At 41.1% G+C, this 25,168-nt stretch overlaps 2 protein-coding genes across 3 annotated transcripts in view; both read right to left on the bottom strand.

The window, feature by feature from the left end:
* The window catches only part of LOC129707559 (nebulette-like), an 87,091-nt gene extending 77,049 nt beyond the window's left edge, over positions 1-10,042 (bottom strand). For both annotated transcript variants that reach the window (XM_055652708.1, XM_055652716.1), the window contains exon 1: positions 9,792-10,042. In XM_055652708.1, the coding sequence (XP_055508683.1) occupies positions 9,792-9,884 (93 nt within the window). In that variant the 5' untranslated portion in view covers positions 9,885-10,042. The remainder of the gene's footprint in view (positions 1-9,791) is intronic.
* LOC129707575 (nebulette-like) overlaps positions 1-25,168 on the bottom strand; it is a 302,307-nt gene that overhangs the window by 111,624 nt on the left and 165,515 nt on the right. Inside the window, 1 exon segment of the mRNA XM_055652726.1 lies at positions 13,121-13,228. Within this exon segment, the coding sequence (XP_055508701.1) occupies positions 13,121-13,228 (108 nt within the window).

The following is a 25,168-nucleotide window of genomic DNA, read 5'->3' as shown; positions in this document are numbered from 1 at the left end:
GAATTAAAAGTAACATTAGCAAATTTGCAAATGACACAAAGCTGGGTGGCAGTGTGAACGGTGAAGAGGATGCTATGAGGTTGCAGAGTGACTTGGACAGGTTGGGTGCGAGGGCAGATGCAGTATAATGTGGTTAAATGAGAGGTTATCCACTTTGATGGCAAGAACGGGAAGGCAGGTTATTATCTGAGTTGTGTCACGTTAGGAAAAGGGGAAGTACAACAAGACCTGGGTGTCCTAGTACATCAGCCACTGAAAGTGAGCATACAGGTACAACAGGCATTGAAGAAAGCTAATGGTACGTTGGCCATAAAGAGAGTAGTTGAGTATAGGAGCAAAGAGTTCCTTCTGCAGTTGTACAGGGCCCTGGTGAGACCACACCTGGAGTATTGTGTGCAGTTTTCGTCTCCTAATTTGAGGAAGGACATTCTTGCTATTGAGGGAGTGCAGCAATTGAGGTTCACGAGGTTAATTCCCGGGATGGCGGGACTGTCATATGATGAAAGAATGGAGCGACTGGGCTTTGATTCAATGGAATTTAGAAGGATGAGAGGGATTCAGGGAAGTACAGCAAAACCTCGGCAGCCAAGTACATCAGTCACTGAAAGTAAGCATGCAGATACAACGGGCAGTGAAGAAAGCAAATGGCATGTTGGCCTTCACAACAAGAAGAGTTGAGTATAGGAGCAGAGGTCCTGGTGAGACCGCAGTTGTACCATAGCAGTTGTACAGGGTCCTGGTGAGACCGCACCTGGAGTATTGTGTGCAGTTTTGGTCTCCTTATTTGAGGAAGGGCATTCTTGCTATTGAGGGAGTGCAGCGCCGGTTCGCGAGGTTAATTTCCGGGATGGCGCGATTGTCATATGATGAAAGAATGGAGCGACTGGACTAGTATGCACTGGAATTTAGAACGATGAGAGGGGATCTTATAGAAACATATAAAATTATTAAGGGATTGGAAACGCTAGATGCAGGAAACATGTTCCCGATGTTGGGGGAGTCCAAAACCAGAGGCCACAGTTTAAGAATAAGGGGTAGGCCATTTAGAACTGAGATGAGGAAAAACTTTTTCACACAGTTGTGAATTTGTGGAATTCTCTGCCTCAGAAGGCAGTGGAGGCCGATTCACTGGATGTATTCAAAAGAGAGTTAGATAGAGCTCTTAGGGCAAGCGGAATCAAGGGGTATGGGGAGAAGGCAGGAACGGGGTACTGATTGTGGATGATCAGCCATGGTCACATTGGCCAACTCCTGCACCTATTGTCTATGTATCTATTTAATTCCTGATCCAAGATCATTTCTAAAGAATCAAAATACTCAGGTTGCCCGTATTGACACTTAACTTCGACGAGTGTCAATAGCAAGAAGTTAAAACATGCAATAAATATTCAAAAAGTACTCCCACTGATTTCTATTTAGTAACAACATGTTAAAGTAGAAAATCATAAAATAAACTTATTATTAGTATATACGTGTTGTTTATTATTAAAATGTATACTGCTTCATCCGTCCTTTGGTAATGTTGTGGCAAAATGCATATTCCCAATATTCACCCAGCAATCTGTTTCCAAGCTGCAGAAAGCACATTTTAGTAGTTACAATTTGGCTGGCTATCAAAATTCCATTAGGAAATAAGCAATGGCGTTTTAAGATTAAAAGCAACAGACCCTTGATCTATCCCAGAAATTAAATTTACAATTCAAAGGGAAATCATGAATAAGGACTGAGATGAGGAAAAGCTTTTTCACTCAGAGAGTTGTGAATCTGTGGAATTCTCTGCCACAGAAGGCAGTGGAAACCAATTATCTGGATATTTTCAAGAGAGAGTTAGATACTCTTAAGGATAGTGGAGTCAGGGGATTTGGAGAGAAGCAGGAACGGGCTACTGATTGTAGATGATCAGCCTTGATCACAGTGAATGCCTCGATAAGTGGCGGAATCTAATAAGAAAGAAAGGCGAGGAGTGAAATGTAAAACTAGGAGGGATAGTTAGTAGATGGGAAATGTGTACTTGGTGTGACTGTTACTTCCGGGTTATTTGGTCACTGATTTCCATTGGATGTTGCCATACTTCTACAAAGATTTTACATTTACTAGGATTCTTTAAATTGAAGTCCACAGGAAACATAGAAACAAAGAAAATAGGTGCAGGAGAGGGCCATTCAACCTTCCAAGCCAGAACTGCCATTCAATATGATTATGGCTGATCATCTAATACCCATATCCCTTGATTCCGTTAGCCCCAAGAGCTATATCTAACTCTCTCTTAAAAACATCCAGTGAATTGGCCTCCACTGCCTTCTATGGCAGAGAATTCCACAGATTCACAACTCTCTGGGTGAAAAGATTTTTCATCATCTCAGTCATAAATGGCCTGCCCCATATTCTTAAACTGTGACCCCTGGTTCTGGGCTCTCCCAACATAGGGAACATTTTTCCTGCATCTAGCCTGTCCGATCCCTGAAGAATTGTATATGTTTCTATCGGATCCCCTCTCATGCTTCTAAATTCCAGTGAATACAAGCACAGTCGATCCATTCTTTCATCATATGTCAGCCCTGCCATTCTGGGAATTAACCTGGAGAATCTACGCTGCACTCCCTGGATAGCAAGAATAATTATAGTGCATTAAAAGACATTTGACCAAGTACATGGATAGGAAAGTTTTAGAATAATATGGACCAAATGCGGGCAGACAGGACTATTATGGATGGGACATCTTAGTCGGCATGGGCATATTGGGCCGAAGGGCCTGTTTCCATGCTATATGGCTCTATGAACCCATGGCGCTAATCTGGAAAATGCAAATACATTTTTTCAAAAGGTGTTATCCATTTAAGAAATAAGAAGGTTCAGTGAAGGACAATTAAATTATTTTCTTAATTCTTAGATTGTTGTATGATGTCCCAAGGTAAACATCATAATCTAACCATTTTGTTTACTATGTCCTTAATTGCATCCTCCCATCCACCTATCTTGTGTGAATCCTCATCATTGTAATCTACAAACTTCATTGTACAGGTCTCAATTCTCACACCCTCCTGAAGTTTGGAGTTAAGTATTTATTTTGTGGGTAAGGCTAATTTCAACTGAAAATTTATCAGTTCTATTGAAAACATATTACAGGTGTTCAAACTCCTTGAGTTTTTCCCTCTATAATAAAAATTATGTAGTTTATATGTCATTAAATGCCCGTTATTTCATGATCAATGCGGACTGATTACTTTCATCAGGAAGGCAGCTTTGATTGCTTGATTTTTCTACATAAGAAAATATAGAACTGTGAATCAGACCAGTAATCTCCTCAGAAGGTTTAGATGCCACTACAAAGAGATTTACAATTTTCTTCTGGGCCCTGAAAAAAAACTTTGTTTTTAGTAATTTTGTCATGTTGTTTTAATATATTGTTAATTTTATGAGACTCCTTTACAGAGATGTAGGTACTTTTTATGCCTCAGAACAGCTACCAGTGCACTTCATATCATCGTTGCGTGACATCATTCAGCAAGAAGTGTTTCTTCACAGATGCATCTGTGCAATCATTTTCATTGGATGGTTGTGCAAGGAAAATAGCATTTGTTTTGTTTTAACTGGCCAGCTACTTCCATCCACTTGCCAAACTAGGAATGAATATCCTTTCCCTTCGCAGTCAAAACAACTTTTCAGCACATCTAATATACTTACAACATGCTTATTAGATAGGATGAATAAGAACATCTCTGTCCTCTGCTAGTCAGAGTAGGATGGAATGCCAGTATAAAGGTCAGGAAAGAGAGGTGCCCACAGACTCATACGGTTATACAAAAACTGGCCCCTTCTGCCCCATTTGTCCATGCCAGCCAAGGTGCCTTCCTGAACTATTCCCATTTGCCTGCATTGACCCATATCCCTCTGAACCATTCCTACCATATACCTGGCCAAATATTCAATATTGTAATAGTACACACCTCTACCACCTCCCATGGCACCTCTTTCCATATCCCCACCATCCTCTTTCCCATCTAACCTGAAACATATGCTCCCTACTTTTAGACTCCCCTGCTCAGGGAAATAAAACTGACTACCTAAGCCCCTTGATGTAAATAACCTCTGTAAGGTTATTCCTCGGCTACCTCCGCTCAACGTAGAACAATCCCAGCCTATCTATCCTCTCCTTATCACTCGGGCTCTCCAGTCCCAGAACCATCCTTGTGAAACCTCTGAAAAAGCTCCAGTAAAGCGGAGATGGCAGAACATGAGGGGGGAAGAGGCAGGAGCTTGACAACATAAATTAGAAGATGGCTGGTATGTGCCAATGTGAAAATAAAAGGATGTAACTTTAGAATGCAGATGAGGGGGAAATTCCGTCAGAGGCTGGTGAATATGTGGAACTCGCTGCCTCAGATGGCTGTGGAGGCCAATCATAGGGTATTTTTCAAGCGGAGATTGATAGGTAACGATTAGTAAGTGTGTTAAAGGCTAAGGAGAAGGCAGGTTGAGAGGAAATAATAGATCAGAGGGAAGAATGTCCCCATTTCAATGATAAAGGAGTGCACAAGTTAGTACTAAGAGCGTAGGTTAGAATAAGGAAATTATGGTGTGCATTACAGATTTCAGACTGCAACTTTCTCAAAGAATGTACTGCATTACATTTTCTACATAATATGTTCAATTACCTACATTCAGCCTTTCCAATCTTGAGACATTGATCATTTTTCAGCTACTTTTTAAAAATGGTTGAAAACTCAGACAACTATACCCTAGTCAACATTGTATACTGTAAACTCAAAAACCCTGGGAAAAGCCAATGCAAAATATGCCACAATGTCATATAGCAAACGAGATTGGAAGAGGTGCAGGTAAACCACTGCTGCACTTGGAAGGGCACAAGGAATTGGTGAAACCAAGTGCAGACTGGACAACTGATTTGCGGGCACCTCAATACTGCATCAGCCAGTTGTATGTCATTTTAAATCTCCTTTCCATTCCCACACCCTGTATGTGCTTGGCCTTCCATTGCTATTTGGAAGCCAAATGGAAACTGGAAGAATAACACCTCACATTCCACTGAGGTAATTTTGACACACACAACGGTGTAAGCATTGAATTTTCCAATCTCAGGTAACTCATGGCCAGGTATTCCAATTCCATCCACATTCATTTGTCCATCCAGTTTTTTTTCTTACTGTGTTCACCACAGGAAATTGCAGAGAGTTGTAGATGCAGCCTAGTCCATCACATAGACCAAACTTCCGGCCACTGACTCAATCTACACCATGGTGCCTCAGAAAAGCAGCCAACATAATCATAGATTTGTCCCACCGTCGGCATTCGTTTTCCCTGTGCTCAGTTATCAGGCTTCTGAATAGTCCATCCACAAGCTAGAGTACTGTCATAGAAACATAGAAACATAGAAAATAGGTGCAGGAGTAGGCCATTCGGCCCTTCGAGCCTGCACCGCCATTCAATATGATCATGGCTGATCATCCAACTCAATATCCTGTACCTGCCTCCTCTCCATACCCCCTGATCCCTTTAGCCACAAGGACCATATCTAATTCCCTCTTAAATATAGCCAATGAACTGGCCTCAGCTACCTTCTGTGGCAGAGGATTCCACAGATTCACAACTCTTTGTGTAAAAAAAGATTTTCTCATCTCGGTCCTAAAAGACTTCCCTCGTATCCTTAAACTGTGACCCCTTGTTCTGGACTTCCCCAACATCGGGAATAACCTTCCTGCATCTAGCATGTCCAACCCCTTAAGAATTTTGTAAGTTTCTATAAGATCCCCCCTCAATATTCTAAATTCTAGCGAGTCTTTCTTTAGATGAAAGTCCTGCCATTCCTAGTAATCAGTCTGGTGAACCTTCTCTGTACTCTCTCTATGGCAAGAATGTCTTTCCTCGGATTAGGAGACCAGAACTGTACACAATACTCCAGGTGTGGTCTCACCAAGATCCTGTACAACTGCAGTAGAACCTCCCTGCTCTTATACTCAAATCCTTTTGCTATGAATGCTAACATACCATTCGCTTTCTTCACTGCCTGCTGCACCTGCATGCCTACTTTCACTGACTGGTGTACCATGACACCCAGGTCTCGATGCATCTCCCCTTTTCCTAATCGGCCACCATTCAGATAATAGTCTACTTTACTGTTTTTGCCACCAAAGTGGATAACCTCACATTTATCCACATTGTACTGCATCTGCCATGCATTTGCCCACTCACCCAACCTATCCAAGTCACCTTGCAGTCTCCTAGCATCCTCCTCACAGCTAACACTGCCCCCCAGTTTTGTGACATTCGCAAACTTGGAGATGTTGCATTCAATTCCCTCATCCAGATCATTAATATATATTGTAAATAGCTGGGGTCCCAGCACTGAGCCTTGCGGTACCCCACTAGTCACTGCCTGCCATTGTGAAAAGGACCCGTTTACTCCTACTCTTCTACAGGGGTCACAGCTTAAGGATAAGGGGGAAATCCTTTAAAACCGAGATGAGAAGAACTTTTTACACACAGAGAGTGGTGAATCTCTGGAACTCTCTGCCGCAGAGGGTAGTCGAGGCCAGGTCATTGGCTATATTTAAGAGGGAGTTAGATGTGGCCCTTGTGGCTAAGGGGATCAGAGGGTATGGAGAGAAGGCAGGTACGGGATACTGAGTTGGATGATCAGCCATGATCATATTGAATGGCGGTGCAGGCTCGAAGGGCCGAATGGCCTACTCCTGCACCTAATTTCTATGTTTCTATGTTTCTACTCTTTGCTTCCTGTCTGCCAGCCAGTTCTCTATCTACATCAATACTGAACCCCCAATACCGTGTGCTTTAAGTTTGTATACTAATCTCTTATGTGGGACCTTGTTGAAAGCCTTCTGAAAGTCCAGATATAAGACATCCACTGGTTCTCCCTTATCCACTCTACTAGTTACATCCTCGAAAAATTCTATTAGATTCGTCAGACATGATTTACCTTTCATAAATCCATGCTGACTTTGTCCAATGAATTCACCACTTTCAAATGTGCTGCTATCCCATCTTTAATAACTGACTCCAGCATTTTCCCCACTACTGATGTTAGACTAACTGGTCTGTAATTCCCCGCTTTCTCTCTCCCTCCCTTTTTAAAAAGTGGAGGTACATTAGCTACCCTCCAATCCTCAGGAACTACTCCAGAATCTAAAGAGTTTTGAAAATTTATCACTAATGCATCCACTATTTCTGGGGCTACTTCCTTAAGTACTCTGGGATGCAACTTATCTGGCCCTGGGGATTTATCGGCCTTTAATCCATTCAATTTACCTAACACCACTTCCAGGCTAACCTGGATTTCACTCAGTTCCTCCATCTCATTTGACCCCTTGCTATTTCTGGAAGATTATTTATGTCTTCCTTAGTGAAGGTAGTTATTCAATTGGTCTGCCATGTCCTTGTTCCCCATGATCAATTTGCCTGTTTCTGACTGTAAGGGATGTACATTTGTTTTAACTAATCTTTTCCTCTTCACATATCTATAAAAACTTTTGCAGTCAGATTTTATGTTCCCTGCCAGTTTTCTTTCATAATCTATTTTCCCTTTCCTAATTAAGCCCTTTGTCCTCCTCTGCTGGACTCTGAATTTCACCCAGTTCCCTGGTAGGCTGCTTTTTCTGGCTAATTTGTATGCTTCATCTTTTGTTTTGATACTATCCCTGATTCCCCTTGTTATCCACGGATGCTCTACCTTCCTGGATTTATTATTTTGCCAAACTGGGATGAACAATTGTTGTAGTTCATCCATGCAGTCTTTAAATGCCTTCCATTGCATATCCACCGTCAACCCTTTAAGAATCAATTGCCAGTCAATCTTGGCCAATTCATGTCTCGTACTCTCAAAGCCACCTTTCTTTAAGTTCAGGACCCTTGTTTCTGAATTAACAATGTCACTCTCCATCCTAATGAAGAACTCAACCATATTATGGTCACTCTTGCCACGTACAACAAGACTGCTAACTAACCCTTCCTCATTACTCAATACCCAGTCTAGAATAGCCTGCTCTCTCGTTGGTTCCTCTACATGTTGGTTTAGAAAACTATCCCGCACACATTCCAAGAAATCCTCTTCCTCAGCACCCATGCCAATTTGATTCACCAAATCTATGTAGATTGAAGTCACCCATTATAACTGTTTTACCTTTGTTGCACGTATTTCTAATTTCCTGTTTGATGCCATCACCAACTTCACTACTACTGTTAGGTGGCCTGTACACAACTCCCACTAGCGTTTTCTACCCCTTGGTGTTTCGCAGCTCTACCCATATCGATTCCACATCCTCCAAACTAATGTCCTTCCTTTCCATTGCGTTAACCTCCCCTCTAACCAGCAACGCTACCCCACCTCCTTTTCCTTTCTATCTATCCCTCCTGAATATTGAATATCCCTGGATGTTCAGCTCCCAGCCTTGGTCACCCTGGAGCCATGTCTCCGTGATCCCAACTATATCATAATCATTAATGGCTATCTGCACATTCAACTCATTCACCTTATTACGAATACTCTTTGCATTGAGACACAAAGCCTTCAGGCTTGTTTTTACAACACTCTTACCCCTTATACAATTATGTTGAAAAGTGGCCCTTTTTGATTTTTGCCCTGGTTTTGTCTGCATGCCACTTTTACTTTTCACCTTGCTACCTATTGCTTCTACCCTCATTTTACACCCCCCTGCGTCTCTGCTCTTGTACCCATCCCCCTGCCACATTAGTTTAAATCCTCCCCGACAGCACAAGCAAACACTCCCCCAAGGACATTGGTTCCATTGCAGCCCAGGTGCAGACCGTCCTGTTTGTACTGGTCCCACCTCACCCAGAACTGGTTCCAATGCCCTAGAAATTTGAATCCCTCCCCCTTGCACAATTTTTCAAGCCACGTATTAATCTGCAATATCCTCCTATTTCTACACTGACTAGCCCATGGCACTGGTAGTAATCCAGAGATTATTACCTTTGAGGTCCTACTTTTAAGTTTATCTCCTAGCTCCCTAAATTCATCTTGTAGGATCTCATCCCTTTTTTTACCCATATCGTTGGTGCCAATATGCACCACGACAACTGGCTGTTCACCCTCCCCCTCCAGAATGTTCTGCAGCCGTTCAGTGACATCCCTGACCCTTGCAACAGGGAGGCAACATACCATCCTGGAGTCTTGTTTGCGGCCGCAGAAACGCCTATCTATTCCCCTGACAATTGAATCCCCTATTACTATTGCCCTTCCACTCTTTTTTCTCCCCTCCTGTGCCGCAGAGCCACCCATGGTGCCATGAACTTGGCTGCTGCTGCATTCCCCTGATGAGCCATCTCCCTCAACAGTATCCAAAATGGTATACCTGTTTAGGAGGGAGATGACCGCCGGGGACTCCTGCACTACCTGCCTACTGCTTTGCTGGCTATTGGCCACCCGTTCCCTTTCTGTCCTCTTACCTTTTACCTGCGGTGACCAACTCACTGTACGTGCTATCCACGACTTTCTCAGCATCGTGGATGCTCCAGTATGAATCCAATCGCAGTTCCAATCGTTCAATGCGGTCTGCCAGGAGCTGCAGCTGGACACACTTCCTGCAAACGTAGTCACCCGGGACCCTGATCTCCCACATGTTGCAGGATGAGCAAACTGATCTCCACTGACATGGCTTACCCCCAAATTAAATCAACTCCCTCACACTATAAAAATCTTTATCCTTTAAACTGTACCTTTACTAATAAACACTTTACCCTCAACTCACTGTACCCTTAACCTACTGAACCCTTGACCAAAAAGCAGAAATGCAAACCTGGGGTTGCTCCCAATCAGCTGCTTCCTCTGGTCCGCTCCCACCAATCAGCGGCTTCCACCAGACCACTTCCCTGGAAGTGTGATGGGGCATTGCAGATTGGGTACTCCTCCTCTTGCTCCAACAGCTCCCGGGCCTCTGAAGAGCAAATTCTGTGCCTCTGTTACCCTTGGTGTTCCTTCCAGATGGTGCACAATAGCTATTTCAGGAGAGTAGGTGGCAATCAACATCTTGATATGATACCTTGATTTTGTGCGGTTCAGAGTGGGTTTATAGTTTTCCTTCAGCTAACGTTTTCCCATTCTACACAAGGGCGTTTAACTTTGTTGGCATAAATATGCACAGATCCTGTAAGTGGAGAGAATACCCAACAATGATTATGAAGATATCTGGGAACTTGGCTGCAGAGCATGATTCTGTAGATATGAATAGGTCAAGTTGTTGATTGATGTGTTTGTGAAACAGCTCTCGAAATTATATATGAGAATACAAATGAGGAGCAGGAGCAGAGTAGGCCATTGAGCCTCTCAGGCCTTTGCCCTGCAAGAAGTAAAATCATGGCACATCCAACTATAGCCTCAATTCTGCACTTCCTTGTACCCATAATAGAATTGTAAATCATCATTATATGGGAAGGAGGGGGGGGGGAGTGGAGTCCATTATTGCCCATTGTCCACTATAACTGAGTGGACACAGTGATGGGAGAAGGAGGAGTGGAGAAGCTGAGTGGACATGGCAACGGGAAAAGAGGAGGAGGCAACGGTAGAGCAGGGAAGAGGCCGTATGGACAGGGTGATGGGAGAAGGAGGAGGTGATGGTGATCGAGGGGGGGGGGGGGGGGGGAGAAAGGGAGGGGGATACCAAGTGGACAGAGCGATGGGCAACAGTACAAAGCAGTAGGTGGTATGAGGGGAGAGAACCCCACAGTGACCAAGCTCATTCTGTCGGTGGCTGCGGCCTGAGAAACGCATGGTCCCCAACGTCCACAACATGAACTGAAACAACAGCCACATCGACAAGACCGTGAGGTGCGTGAAGGAGAGGCGACTAGTGCACCTTGCGAACCGGGGAGGCTTTGGCAGGTCCGTCCACTATGACCAAAATCAGGGTTTACTGTATTTCACTCCAAGTACAACACAGCAGTTCCCCTGAGATGAGGATTATCTTTGTTTTGCTGCCTGTCCTGCTGAGTCACTCCAGCATTTTGTGTCTATCTTCGGTGTCAACCAGCATCTGCAGTTCCTTCCTACACATTTTCTTTTATATCTTAGCTTGTCCGATAGGTCACAGTACATGCCAGTTAGCTTTATATGAAGATGTTTGCAGCAGTTTATATATTTAATATGCTGGTAAAGAGGATAAACTCACTTGACTTGACTTCATTGCTCTGGGTTTGACGACATCTCTCAGGGAGATTCCTGAATTCTCTGTGTGCAAATAGTTGCCAGTGACTCCTGTAAAAAAGTTGTACACTTGGAAAATAACTGATGAAAAACAACTGGTTGGGCAGGCTGTGACTAGAATCTCTGTTATTTTATGGACAGTGCTAAAGACAACAATCAGAATGTATGGCAATTCTATGTCTTATTTTAAAATAACTAACTATTACCACTGTGAAAATATCTCATTTATAATAGAAAAATCACCATATATAAATTGAACACCTCTAATATTTCTAAACTTACCCACTTTTAAAAATAATCCTTATGAAAACAGGATCAAGTTATCTGGTAAGCTTTATCTGTTATCTTGTATTAAATATACTTACAGTAAGTCACTGGTGACATAATGACACATAAAATGCAAAACCTTTCTAATCACAAGCATGAAATTATGAAGTTTGTGCAAGCAGATAATTTTAACTATATAATATCCAGCAGACAGCTGAAGGAATAAAACGTTCACTGGAAAATAAGATTGTTTTTATAATCTGCATTCAAAGTAAACCAAATGTATTTATTACATATTTATAGTGGAATACCAATTGGTAACAAAGGCAACAAGTGCCAATCGATAGTAAAGACATCGCAAAGCTGTGGAAAGTTTTATATTGATGTAAACAAAAAGAACTATGGTATTAGTTAAATTATTTCATCATACACAGTATATGATTCTATGTCTTAAATGAGCATTTTACATGACTAAAACCAGTTAGTCATTTTACACAATGTTAACACTGATTATTCAATGAGGAAACTCACCGAAGATCAATTAATAAGAGCTGAAGTAATCCAAATTGCAAAGATTTTCTAAGATTTAATGGCACACAGATGTAAGTTTATTCACATGATTGATCACTTTGCTGTGTCCACATACCATTCTAAGTGCATGTTAAATCACTTTGAGGGTGTATTTCACAAATTGTGCCTTCAGGGTTAGATTTCAATGACTGTGGCTTTTCTGCAATAAACCATAAAATAAAATTATTTGAGTTAATACACATGCAGAAAAATATATTTTAATTTATTCAGTTACTGATTAAATCCCGATCCAAATAATTCAAGTCTTTAAAAGTACAAGTAAAAAAAAAAAAACATACCTTATTTTATAATATTCTTCACTGTCCTTGTAGATGCACTTTAATGTGTGAAACTCGAGATGTTCCATTCAAAATGATTAATAGTGCTGTCAGTGTGCCTTATAGTTGGTAAAAACATTTCTCGGTAATAACAAACACCAGAAAAAGAAATCCACTGTGCTCAACCAAACATTTCCATGTTAATGTTAGTACATGCAGCTTAGATAGGTGATCCACTGCATTTACACAATTCTTAAAGACCACAAGAATTCTGATCTAATTCTACAATCACTGGAATAATTACTTTGAGTCAAAATATTTAAACTTGAATTTGGTATATTTTTTAAGGTGGCAAATTCATTGTTTGGAAGGAAAGCTCAGCAGACATCAATATCCAATTATTCATGTGGTCTTCAACAGACAATGCACAGACAGAGGAACAGATTGTGGGTCGGTACCTTTACTTAACATAAGATGAATTGAACTTGAAATAATTCAGGTAGTGGAAGATCAAGAATGCCTAATATCCCTTCAGTCTGCACAGACCTTCAGAGATTAAGAGATGGGAAAACAAGTAAATACGGGATGCGTTGCACATTATAAAGTAAAACAGGAAATAATTTGGAGAAGAATTAACTGGACTTCACATGTCATTCAACATTCCACACCCAGGCATTCCATTTTTATCACATACTTTTGCATTCTCTCGTAACGCTGCAATTCAATCTGCGTATCATTTAATTTAGCAAAAGAAAACAGGAACAGAGAAAACACTATTCTCATGCATGTTCTCGCACAGAACATTACATACATTACTGATTTGTTCTTGAGTTCTTTTTAATCTTTGCAGTTCAGGAGTGTCAGTGACAATGCTAAATCCTCTCCCTCGATTCTTTTCAAAGTCTTCTTTGTATTTGGCCTGGAAGAGAAAATAAAATGTTGTTTAAATCGCATGTTTGTTGTGGGAGTACTTAGAACCAAAATGGTGCCCCATTGGAGGAAGAGGACATTGGCCACAATTTCTGTGCCAGATCTTCAGATTATTGAAGTCATCAGGTCCCACTGGTATCTTTACTCCAGCTTGTCCCTTTAATTCCGTATTAATTATATTTTGAAAGTTATCATAGAATTAACTTCCAACATGCATTGCTGTTCAGTTCAGTATCAGTATCAAGTATCAGTATATCTTTATTGTCATTTCCTGAGTACTCACATACCCAGAGGAAACAAAAAAACGTTGCTCAACCAGTGTCCGTTCAGTGTGCAGTACAAATAACAACAAGTAAATAGAAATAAAAATACATATATCATGAACAAATTAAATTAAACACTCTACTCTCTACTAAACATCAACAGGCGTTCCGATCGACAGCTGCTGCAGTGTGTCCAGGTTGATGGTTGGTGCGCGATACTTTGGCAGGGGGCTAAGTCCGTTCAGAACCATGAGAATAAAATAATTCTTTCTTAATGCTATATCTAGTTATTTTGCCAATCTCCTCGATTTGGTGTCTACCTGTTATGGGCCTGTCCCACTTAGACGAGTTTTTTAGCAACTGCCGGCGACTGTTATAGTCGTTTGTAGCAGGTCGCCGATAAAACGGCGATTGGACCCCCCCCCCCGTGACAATACCTACGACAATGACTACAACAACCTATCTACTAGTCGATGTCAAGCTACAGCAAGCTACTGACAACTGACGACCATTAGGACGTCCACCTACGACCACACCTATGACAACCTATGTCCTGACCCCTTCACGTTTTCCACATTTTGTTCCGTTACAGCCTTATTTTAAAATGGATTAAATTCATTTTTTTTATCATCAATCTACACACAATACCCCAGAATGAAGAAGCGAAAACAGGTGTTTAGAAATTTTAGTAACACCTTCCAACAGGACAATGACCCTATGCACACAGCCAGTACAACGCAGGAGTGGCTTCGTGACAAGTCTGTAAATGTTCTTGAGTGGCCCAGCCAGAGCCCGGACTTGAACCCCGATCGAACATCTCTGGAGGGACCTGAAATTAGCTGTCCATCGACGCTCCCCATCCAACCTGACAGAGCTTGAGAGGATCTGCAGAGAAGAATGGGAGAATTTACCCAAATATAGGTGTGCCAAGCTTGTAGTATCATACCCAAGAAGACTGGAGGCTGTAGTCACTGCCAAAGGTGCCTCAACAAAGTATTGAGTAAAGGGTCTGAATACTTATGCAAATGTGATTTTACTTTTTTTTTTTTTTTTTAATTACTTTGCAAAAATTTCTAAACACCTGTTTTCGCTTCTTCATTCTGGGGTATTGTGTGTAGATTGATGATAACAAAAAATGAATTTAATCCATTTTAAAATAAGGCTGTAACATAACAAAATGTGGAAAAAGTGAAGGGGTCTGAATACTTTCTGAATGCACTGTATGACCTTCCATCTGCCATGTCCTTTCCAATTCATTTTATATCTCCTTTGCCTTGATGAATCTACATCTACCTCATAGCTCAGTCATCAGGTTTTGTATCAAAAGCAATCTGAGATATGTTACATTTGATACCTCATTTGATTGTGTGAACAGCTAGGGCCCAACACCAATCCTGTAGCCATATCCACCCAATCTGTCAAGTATTAATTTATTCCCTTTTTTTCTGCTCATCAACCAATTTTCAATCCATATCATGCACTCCAAATTCGCTTAATAATATTTTGAGCAGCACCTTATCTTCCGAAAGAAGAAATACACATTAAGGAATTCATTGCCACAGATGCCTGTGGGGGACACGTCAAATTATATTTTTAAGGCAGAGATTACTTGATTAGTAAGTGTATCAAAGGTAATGGGGAGAAGGCAGGAGAATGGGGTTGAGAGGGAAACATAGATCAGCCATGAGACTGGGTTCAGCCCCTCAGATTTGTCAAACTTGATTTATCTTTCATAAATCCATGTTGATTCTGCCCCAGTTTTTTTTTTTAATTATTTTCCAAGGGCTCAACTACCTCTTCCTTAATAATAAAGAACAACAGTTTTCCTTCAGGCCAACTTGTCTGCAGTTCTCTGGTTTCTTTGACCACATTGTTTAATGTATTGCGGCATTTCCAAGATGTTTTGAGCCCTCATTATCCAAATCCAGTTATTTAATGCATGTCAAAGAGTAGTGGTCCTTACATCAACCACTGAGGAAGAGCACTGAATAACTCCCTCCAGTCAAAGGAACTGCTGTCTCTTGTTTATCTCTCAGCCAATTTCATACCCGGACAGCCACTGCCCCTTTAACCCCATTGACTACATTTTTCCTGGCAAGTACATTTATTGATTAGTGCGGGTGTCAGAGGTTATGGGGAGAAGGCAGGAGAATGGGGTTAAGAGGGAGAGCTAGATCAGCCATGATTCAATGGCAGAGTATTGATGGGGCCGAATGGCCTAATTCTGCTCCTATCACTTATGATCTTATGATTAGATTCTGCTTCTTCAAATGCGTTTTTTTTTAAATTCATAATAATGGCTAAGTAGGAATGACTTGCAGAATGATTCCTCAATGGCTACATAATCCACTTGCTATCTTCTAAAGATTTATTTACATCACATGGCAAATGCACTTTCACTGGGATTTCTTCAGTAAAAAAAGTCAATTGTCATACTTTATGGTTTGTGCTACTGAAGCACAAATATCAATAAACATACGCTTGACAATGACTTTCGAGACATCATACAGTGGCTCCTATTAAAGATTTCTAAACATAAAAAGTCCAGAATTTAAGGTCAACATTCAAGCTGCAGCACTGCACATAGACATTAATAAAAGCAGCCTGCCAAGATCTTCCCGCTTTTGACATATGCTGCTGAGAATCCTTGATAACCAGTAGCTGTGAAGTCGTTAAACTGTCTAAGCCAATCACATTTAAGAATTCTCAATGTCTGGAAACCTCGAGGCATTTTCAATTACTTTTTTTTTTGAACAGTATGCAGAGCAATAAAAAAAAATGGGGATGTATATAGATTAAGTTAGAAACAGAAATATAAGGAATTAAATCTAAATGCGAATAATTGACATATTCTTTCAAAATTTTAAGTTAGGAAATTGCAATCTAGTCTAGATACTTAAAATTATTTTTATGAGCCCAGATACTTTGCCAATAAATAAATGTCGGTGAAGTAACATATTATCAAAACCTCACACACCTTGTGTGATTAATCAGAAATATCTGATATTCATATCAATTCAGGTGATTGTGCATAATTGCAGATGAGGAGGATTTGAAGGCTGGATCACTAATGAGATCACATTGGAGCTACGTTTGTTCGAAAATTACACGCAGAAAATGCAAATATTGGCTATTACAATGTCTTCACTATTGCAAGATCATTATCTAGAGGACACACCCGAATGTAAAATATAATCACGACCTCTGTTACATGACTGAGGCAACTGATTAAAACACACTTAAAATAATAATCCTATATTTCCATAGAATTCTGATTTTTAGACCATGCCACTTATTATAATATTTGAAAACTGAACCAGGTGATAAATGAGTTCTTGTTTCCTCCTAAAATGATGTTTAATTGAGTTTAGTGTCACATATTTCGGGGTACAGTGAAATTTTTTTTGTTCTGTGCTATCCAGTCAGCGGTAATTATATACATGATTACAATCAAGCTGTCCACAATGTACAGATACAGGATAAAGGGAATAACGCTTAGTGCAAAATAAAGTCCAATAAAGTCCAATTAAAGATAGTCTAAGGGTCTCCAATGAGGTAGATAGTAGGGCGAGAACGCTCTCTAGTTGGTGATAGGTTGGTCCAGTTGCCTGATAACAGCTAGGTCCCTGAATCTAGAGTGTGTGTTTTCACACTTCTGTACATCTTGCCTAATGGGTGAGGGTAGAAGAGGGAATGTCTGGGGTGAGAATCATCCTTGACTATGCTGCTGGCCTTGCCGAGGCAGCGTGACATGTAAATCGAGTTGGTTGGTTTGCGTGATGTTCTAGGCTGCTTCTGCAATCCTCTGCAATTTCTTGCAGTTTCCAAACAATGCTGTGGTGCATCGCGATAAAATGCTTTACACGGTGCATCTGTAGAAGTTGGTGAGAGTTGTTGGGGACATGCCAAACTTCCTAATGTATGCAGAACTTTGAAAAAGTTACTCCACCGCTCTCTAAATTGACTATTAGTGTAAAACAATTTATTCAGCTTTCCAAAAGAATATTTGAATTGCTCAGTAGTTCAGCTGAAAATACTTTATGACTGTGTCAAAGGCCAAATGTGGCCAGTGTCAAAGGCAACATTTTAATTGTAAGAAACAATGAACAAATTTTTGCTGTACTTACATTCAATGAACAGTTGTAGCCTCTGGTGCTTTATAGTAGTAAGCACTTAAAAATGAGCTTGCTATCTTGCCTAACTCAAAAATATTCCAATGGTTAAGTTTCACTTAAAAATAAATAACTCAGCTGAATTACTATTACAGTAGTTTACTTGAGTGATCATGAAAAGCACTTTCTCATCAGCCAACAGAATAGAATATGTGGAAAGAACACGAGTACAGTCCTAGCCTTATCTGAAATGTTCAGAAATCCAAGTAAAGCTTCATTTAAAAACGTACCAACAATAGTTGTTGCAATGTGTATGCTCTTCAAGTCATTATTATGTGACAAATGCCCAGCTATAAATTCCTCGGAGTACATATCTCAGAGGATTTGTCCTGGTCCCTCAACACCTCCAAGCTGATCAAAAAGGCACAGCAGCGTCTTTACTTCCTGAGGAGGCTCAAGAAAGCCCACCTGTCCCCCCGGATCCTGACCAACTTTTACCGCTGTACCATAGAGAGTATCCTGACCACCTGCTTCATGGTATGGTACAGCAGCTGCACTGCTGCGGACAGGAAGGCACTACAACGGGTGGTGAAAACCGCGCAGCACATCATCGGTGCCCCGCTCCCTGCCATGGATGCCCTCCACCGAAAACGGTGTCTGAGACGGGCTGGGAAGATCATCAAAGACCCCTCACACCCCAACCATGGACTGTTTGCCCTCCTCCCATCAGGGAGGCGGTACAGGAGCCTCAGGTCACGTACTAATAGGATGAGGAACAGCTTCTACAATAATACAATTACATTGCTGAACTCGGAGTCCCGCCGATAGATTTCTCCGGTCCCTCCGTCCCCATTGTTTAATTATTCTGTATTTTTTGATTATTCTGTATCTTCTCTCTTTCTATTTTTTTGTTATTTCTTTATGCACAACTACTACGGATTGACGCAAAACTGCATTTCGTTGTACTCATACTTGTATTTGTGCGATGACATTAAAGTTGAATTGAATTGATTTGTAAATTACTTGACCCCAAGTATGATGATGACAACAGAAGGAAACGTCTCTAGCAATTTATGATCTTTTAGTTGATTTTCTTCATGGCTCACAAAATCTATATTGTTGCATTTTACCAAATAGCAACATGAGGAAATCATAAAGTGGGAGGACACCATGGCCAGGGAATACTGCTTATCTTGGGACAGTGCGGAAAGGTATCAGAGTGCAAAATGCAATGTTGTGGATGGAGGATTTTGGACCTGTTGGGTTTGCAAACAGATGATAGTTTCTCATATGCCCAAGCTTCATGGCAATACAATTTAATCTGGTTGTTGCCTTAACATCCATTCAATTTTCATCTCCAAAATCTAGACCATCTTTATCCTTAAACCCATTGAATCCAACCCCATCTCTCTACCAAGTCAGGAGCACATGGATCTGAATAGAGATTGAAAATAGATTTAATTCCAATATTGATTTTCTCTTTCCAGAAATTAAATCCGAGTCAAACACAGTATCTTAAGTATATATGAACAGAAAATAAGAGCATGCAAAATTTACTCTGTGTACATAAAACCTCATGAATTATTTTTCTAAAGCAGATAATATTCCTTTCATGACAAACCAGAAAGCTAGCAAGGACCAACCAGCAACTTCAAACAAAACTGTCAACTTCAAAAGAAAATGTTAAACCAAGAATTACAACAAAAGTTCAAGGGGGGCAAAATTCAGCTGTAGGCATACACAAAATTCCATCATTCTTATCAAGGAAGAAAATAACATAAGTACATAAAAGCTTTAAGGGAGATGCTGTATTTATATTCCAGTGGATCAAAGCAGTACATCCATTAACTTTGGATTTTTTTACGTATTCTTCCATCACACAAAATAGTGAATGGAATCCATTCAACCTACAGAAAAGTATTGAACTCATTATTTCCAGTAATAGCTTAACTTGTTTGCGATGCAAACCATAACAGATGGTAAAGGGCCTGTCCAACATACTCAATTTTTTCAGCGACTGCCAGCACCCGTCATAGTCGCAGCAGGTCGCCAAAAACTTTCAACATGTTGAAAAATGTTGGCGACCTACGGGTGCCAGCAGTCGCCGAAAAAATTGCGTAAGTGGGACAGGCTCTTAAATACAGGTGACGACACAGTATATTTATTTCAGAGCCCTGAAGTGCAAAGGATGAAAGCAAAGGGAAAGGTATTAATGTTACTGGGCTGGGAGAAATATTATTTACTATTGGGGGTGACAGGATCAAAAACAAAATGTTAGACTATGAAAATCTATCAATTAACAATGAGAATCTTTAGCTTTAACATCCCAGGAATATGCAGATATGCTAAAGTAAATTCAGAGTTTGACAAATGAACACAAATGCACTGTTCAAAAGATTACCATGGCAACACAACTTGTATTTTGATTAGTGTATTGGAGGCATTAAGTTGTGAATGTAGGCTTATCAGATGCCTCAAAGAGTGGTAAATACAATGAAAAACAATTAAATATTACATCAAATCATTCTTTGACAATAGAAATACAAAGGAAGCAGGCAATGGAAATTCCCACACTTCCAAATTCTCCTTTGAATTGCACATTGTCTTGGATAAACATTCTCACGTCTTCACTGAATCAAAATCCTGGAAGCTATTAACTAACAATCCTTCTACGCACCAGCACCTTCAAGGGAAATAACATTCAAGTAATAAATACTGGGCACAGCAGGGGTATTCACCTCCCAAAGAAGAAGAAAAATGGAGCCCTCTGAAGGTAAAAAATTGTTCAAGGACAAGGAAGAGACTGCAGCCCTAAGATTTTTGCCTCCACCACGGTGAGGTGCTTGGAGGACTCACTGTGGTGGTGTCAATAGTCAATAGTCAATAGTCTATTTAATTGTCATTTGGACCCCTGGAGGTCCAAATGAAATGCCGTTTCTGCAGCCATACATTACACACAAAGAGACCCCAGACACAACATAATTACATTTTACATAAACATCCATCACATAGCTGTGATGGAAGGCCAAATAAACTTATCTCTCCACTGCACTCTCTCCCCCCCGATGTCAGAGTCAAAGTCAAAGCCCCCGGCTGGCGATGGCGATTGTCCCGCGGCCATTAAAGCCACGCCGGGTGGTGCGAGGTCGCACACCGGGTCTTGATGTTAGAGACCCCGGCGTGCGCTCGCAGAGTCCCGCGGCCGTTCCAAGCCGCGCGGGGCAGTGGTGCTAGGCCCCGCTCCAGGAGCTCTTCGACCCCGCAACTCGGGCGGGAGAAATCGCCGTTGCAGGAGCCCCGAAAAGCGGTCTCCCTCCAGGGAGCCACGGGCTCCCGGTGCCGCCATCCACAGACCCGCAGCAGCAGCCTCCGACTCAGCAGCGGCATCGGCAGCAGCAGCAGCAGCAGCAGCGCTCCTCCACCGCTCCACCCGCTCCGGACTCGGCCAGCTCCGCGACGGTGAGGTGAGTCGGCACCTGATCCCCGTTTCTTCCTGTTGGAGGCCGCAGGCCCAAAATGTTGGTCGGGTCTCCAGTGCAGGGAAGGTCTGAATGACCCCCCCACACACACACCCCAAAAAAAATAACAAAAACTACATAAAAACACAGACAAAAAATAATAAAAACGCGGACAGGCTGCAGAGGCCGCTGCTGGCCAGAGCCGCGCCGCCAACCAATTTGTGTTTATTGTTGTTTATTATTGTATGATTGTATGTTTGACTGCAGGCACAAAATGTTGTTCAGACCATAAGGTCTGAATGACAATAAAGGTATTCAATTCAATTCAAGAAAAAATAGAACCACAAAGTTTTCTCTGCTTAAAACATGCATTAAAGAAAATCTTGATTACATTTAAATGGCCAATGTGTAAATTAAGGGTTAAAGAAACATAACTAAAATAATTGAAAAGCACCTCCAAGACACCAGGAGGCAGAATATCAGTGTAAATTATTGTTCAGGACAGGAAATTATCCCAGAAATCGCAAGGCCTGAACTAACATTCTGAGCAGAGAGAAGCATTCTAAATTCAATATAAATTCTCGAATTTTCCATGATTTTTAAATAAAATAAACATCAAGGAAATTGGCATTACTCTGATAAGGAAGCAACACAAGGAGGCAACAACATTGCATTGTGTAGTAGGACTGAAATGCAGCATGAGCATTAAGCAGGCGTATGAATGGAATGCAGAAGGGTTGGTAAAGGCATTAAGATCTGGAAAGATGAAAATAAGCATAGTGTTGTGGATACTTTGCTGACAGCAAGACAGACGTAGATTGAGATGGAAATGAATATAAAACCAGCAGTGGCTAGTATTGAGAGGATTTTGAGACATAGCAGCTCTATTATCAGGACATTTTACAATAATTGTGGAGCACTGTTCTAATATACACTGCCCTCCATAATGTTTGGGACAAAGACCCATCATTTATTTATTTGCCTCTGTACTCCACAATTTTAAATTTGTAATAGAAAGAAACACATATAAATGACAGCAGTGTTTATACATAGTCCCCCCGCATTTCAGGGCAGCATAATGTTGGGGATATATGGCATCACAGGCATTTGTAATTGCTCAGGTGAGTTTAGTTGCCTCCTTAATGCAGGAATAAGAGAGGTCTCAGCACACAGTTTTTCCACCGGTCTTTCTATCACCTTTGGAAACATTTATTGCTGTTAACAGATCGGAAACACTCTTCTGGAATCAGGTGTAGATTTGTCAATGACAAATGTCCACAGAAGACTTCGTGAACAGAAATACAGCAGCTACACTGCAAGATGCAAACCACTGGTTAGCCAAAAAATAGGACGGCCAGGTTACATTTTGACAAGAAGTACTGAGAAGAGCAACCACAGTTCTGGAAAAAGGTCTTGTGGACAGATGAGACGAAGATTAATCTACATCAGAGAGATGGCAAGAGCAAAGTATGGAGGAAAGAAGGAACTGCCCAAGATCCAAAGCATACCACCTCATATGTGAAACACGGTGGTGGGGGTGTTATCACCAGAGAAGACACCCAGCAACTGGTGATGTCCATGAATCGCAGACTTCAAGCAGTCATTGCATGCAAAGGATATGCAACAAAATACTTTTGATGACTACTTTCATTTGCATGACATTTCTGTGTCCCAAACATTATGGTGCCCTGAAATGTGGGGACTATGTATAAACACTGCTGTAATTTCAACATGGTGAAACCAAATATATAAAAATGGCCTTTATTAAAATCTGACAATGTGCACTTTAACCACATGTGTTTTTTTTTCTATTACAAATCTCTAATTGTGGAGTACAGAGGCAAATAAATAAATGATGGGTCTTTGGCCCAAACATTATGGAGGGCACTGTAAGATATGCTCAGCCACATTGCACACAGCAAGGCCATGCGAACAGTTCTGTAATTCCGTCCTCAAAATCCATTTGATGCAGGATGATTTAGAGGATAAATATTGGCAAAGATACCACAGGTAACCACTAGTAATTCTTCACAAATGTATCACAGGATCTGATCAATGTTCATTTTAATGACTCGTCAAACACATCAAGCACATCTGATGGCGTAGCATCAGCTTAGGGTCGTGTTCAAGTCTCTGGAGGAAGATTTGATGTCACAACTTAGCAAGAATGCTGTGAACATTACATTACATTCAAAATACAAGCATGTGTAGGCCACTTGGCTGCTCAATCCTGCTCCACCATTCAATCTGATCACAGCTATACGTCTCCTCCAGTTTGGTATCACCCTCAACATTGTTATTTCAAATGTTTTTTATTTCTCCAAGTACCACCATCCCATGTCTCCTCTCCCCTCCTGCTCCTCCCCCCCGTCCTTCCGCACTCCCATCACTAATGCTACACGCCTGCATAACCCACCGGGTAGCGAATTCCAGGAATTAACAATCATCTGCGATAAGTTCTTCTGACTTTTAAATGACAGCCCCAGTCTATGTTTTCTTCTTTGCAATTCTCCCAATAAGGAAAAATTTCAACATCGAACCTGTCAATCCACCTTAGGGTTTTACATGTCTCAATCAAAACAGCCTTTGTTCTTCTAAATAATTGTTATTTCAACTTCTACTCTTCTACTCACCAACGTACCTCGGTGACTGCCAATCACCCCCCCCCCCCCCCCCCCCCGCACTCCCACACTTATTATACACGCCTGCATATTCCAATCGTTTTAACTATCTGCGATAAGTTCTTCTCTTTTAAGGGAGAGCTAAATGCATTTTCGTTGTCTTCTGTACTGTACATCGAACCTGACAATGACAATAAAATGTGAATCTGAATCTTTGAATCTAAAACTGCAAAGAATATTGACTTGAGATCTTCAACTGTTTGTGATTGAACAAATTAGTCATCCCGGTAATGAGCCTGGTGAATCTCTTTTGGATAGTCTTCAAGGCCAATATATTATATCCCAAGTAAGATTACTAAAACTATGCACAGTACTCCAGGTGTGGCCTCACTAGTACTGGGTACAATTGTAAAATGCCTCCCTGTATCGGAACTCGAACATTCTTGCAAGACAGACCAGTATGTTATTTTTACTTTCCTAACCACTTGTTACACCTTCCCAATTTGGGCTACTTTGGAACCACACCTCAAAAACAACCAAGGTCGTAAGGTCACAAGTGATAGGGGCAGAATTAGACCAATCATGGTTGATCTATCTCTCCCTCCTAACCCCATTCTCCTGCCTTCTCCCCATAGCCCCTGACACCCATACTAATCAAGGTATTGCTCAGAAGTTGATGGTGGTGAGCACAAGAGAGCTCCGTGCATAAAGTCTGAGCAAAAAAATGATGCAGTTACAACTAAAAAAGGCCAGTGAGGCATGAAAGATTAGACCAGGTATCACAAAATAGTTATGACCAGGGGCATAATAATACTGTAATCTGCTCAGTTAAGGCAAAGACTGTCAAACCCAATTTCCTGTGTTTTGTTGATCTTTAAACATGGTGCCCAAAGATGAATGGCCATAATACATACAATACATTCCCCAAGATTCTGAGCTTGTTCGAGGATATCTGTCCCAGGAGCCCAATATTGTTCAGTAGCCTCAGGTGAGCATATAAAAAGTAAATAGGCACTTTTACAATGCATTTTACAATGTATTGTAAAACAATTTAGTTTTTAAATGCCCATCCGAGATAAAATCAATCACGATCAAATCAATTTCAACACGGAAAACAGCCCTATTACAACCATGGCAATTAAAAGAGTTTATGGCTGCTGTTCCCAGTGATCGCAAGCACAATTACATAATTACACAGCACATGCACATGTGAGATGCCTCCCACTCTCCCATATGAAGCATAATCTTTGATGCAACCACAACTAGACCTCCACTATATCCTCCCACACCCACTTCTGCATTCTGTACTCTATCCTCTGTACCCATTTCCAGTATCCACTTAAAAAGCTGCCTAGAATTTCAGGGCAATTCATATTGTGGCAGAACACAAGTTATTTAGAGAACCTCCGATGTAAGCTTTGTAAATAATGAATGGTTATTTAGATAACAATTATTTATTTAGTCATTAGATAACT

The sequence above is a fragment of the Leucoraja erinacea genome, chromosome 2 (assembly GCF_028641065.1).
Source record: "Leucoraja erinacea ecotype New England chromosome 2, Leri_hhj_1, whole genome shotgun sequence".
NCBI lineage: Eukaryota > Metazoa > Chordata > Chondrichthyes > Rajiformes > Rajidae > Leucoraja > Leucoraja erinaceus.
The sequence above is the reverse complement of the archived record's forward strand: the minus strand, read 5'-3'. Positions and strand labels throughout refer to the sequence as shown.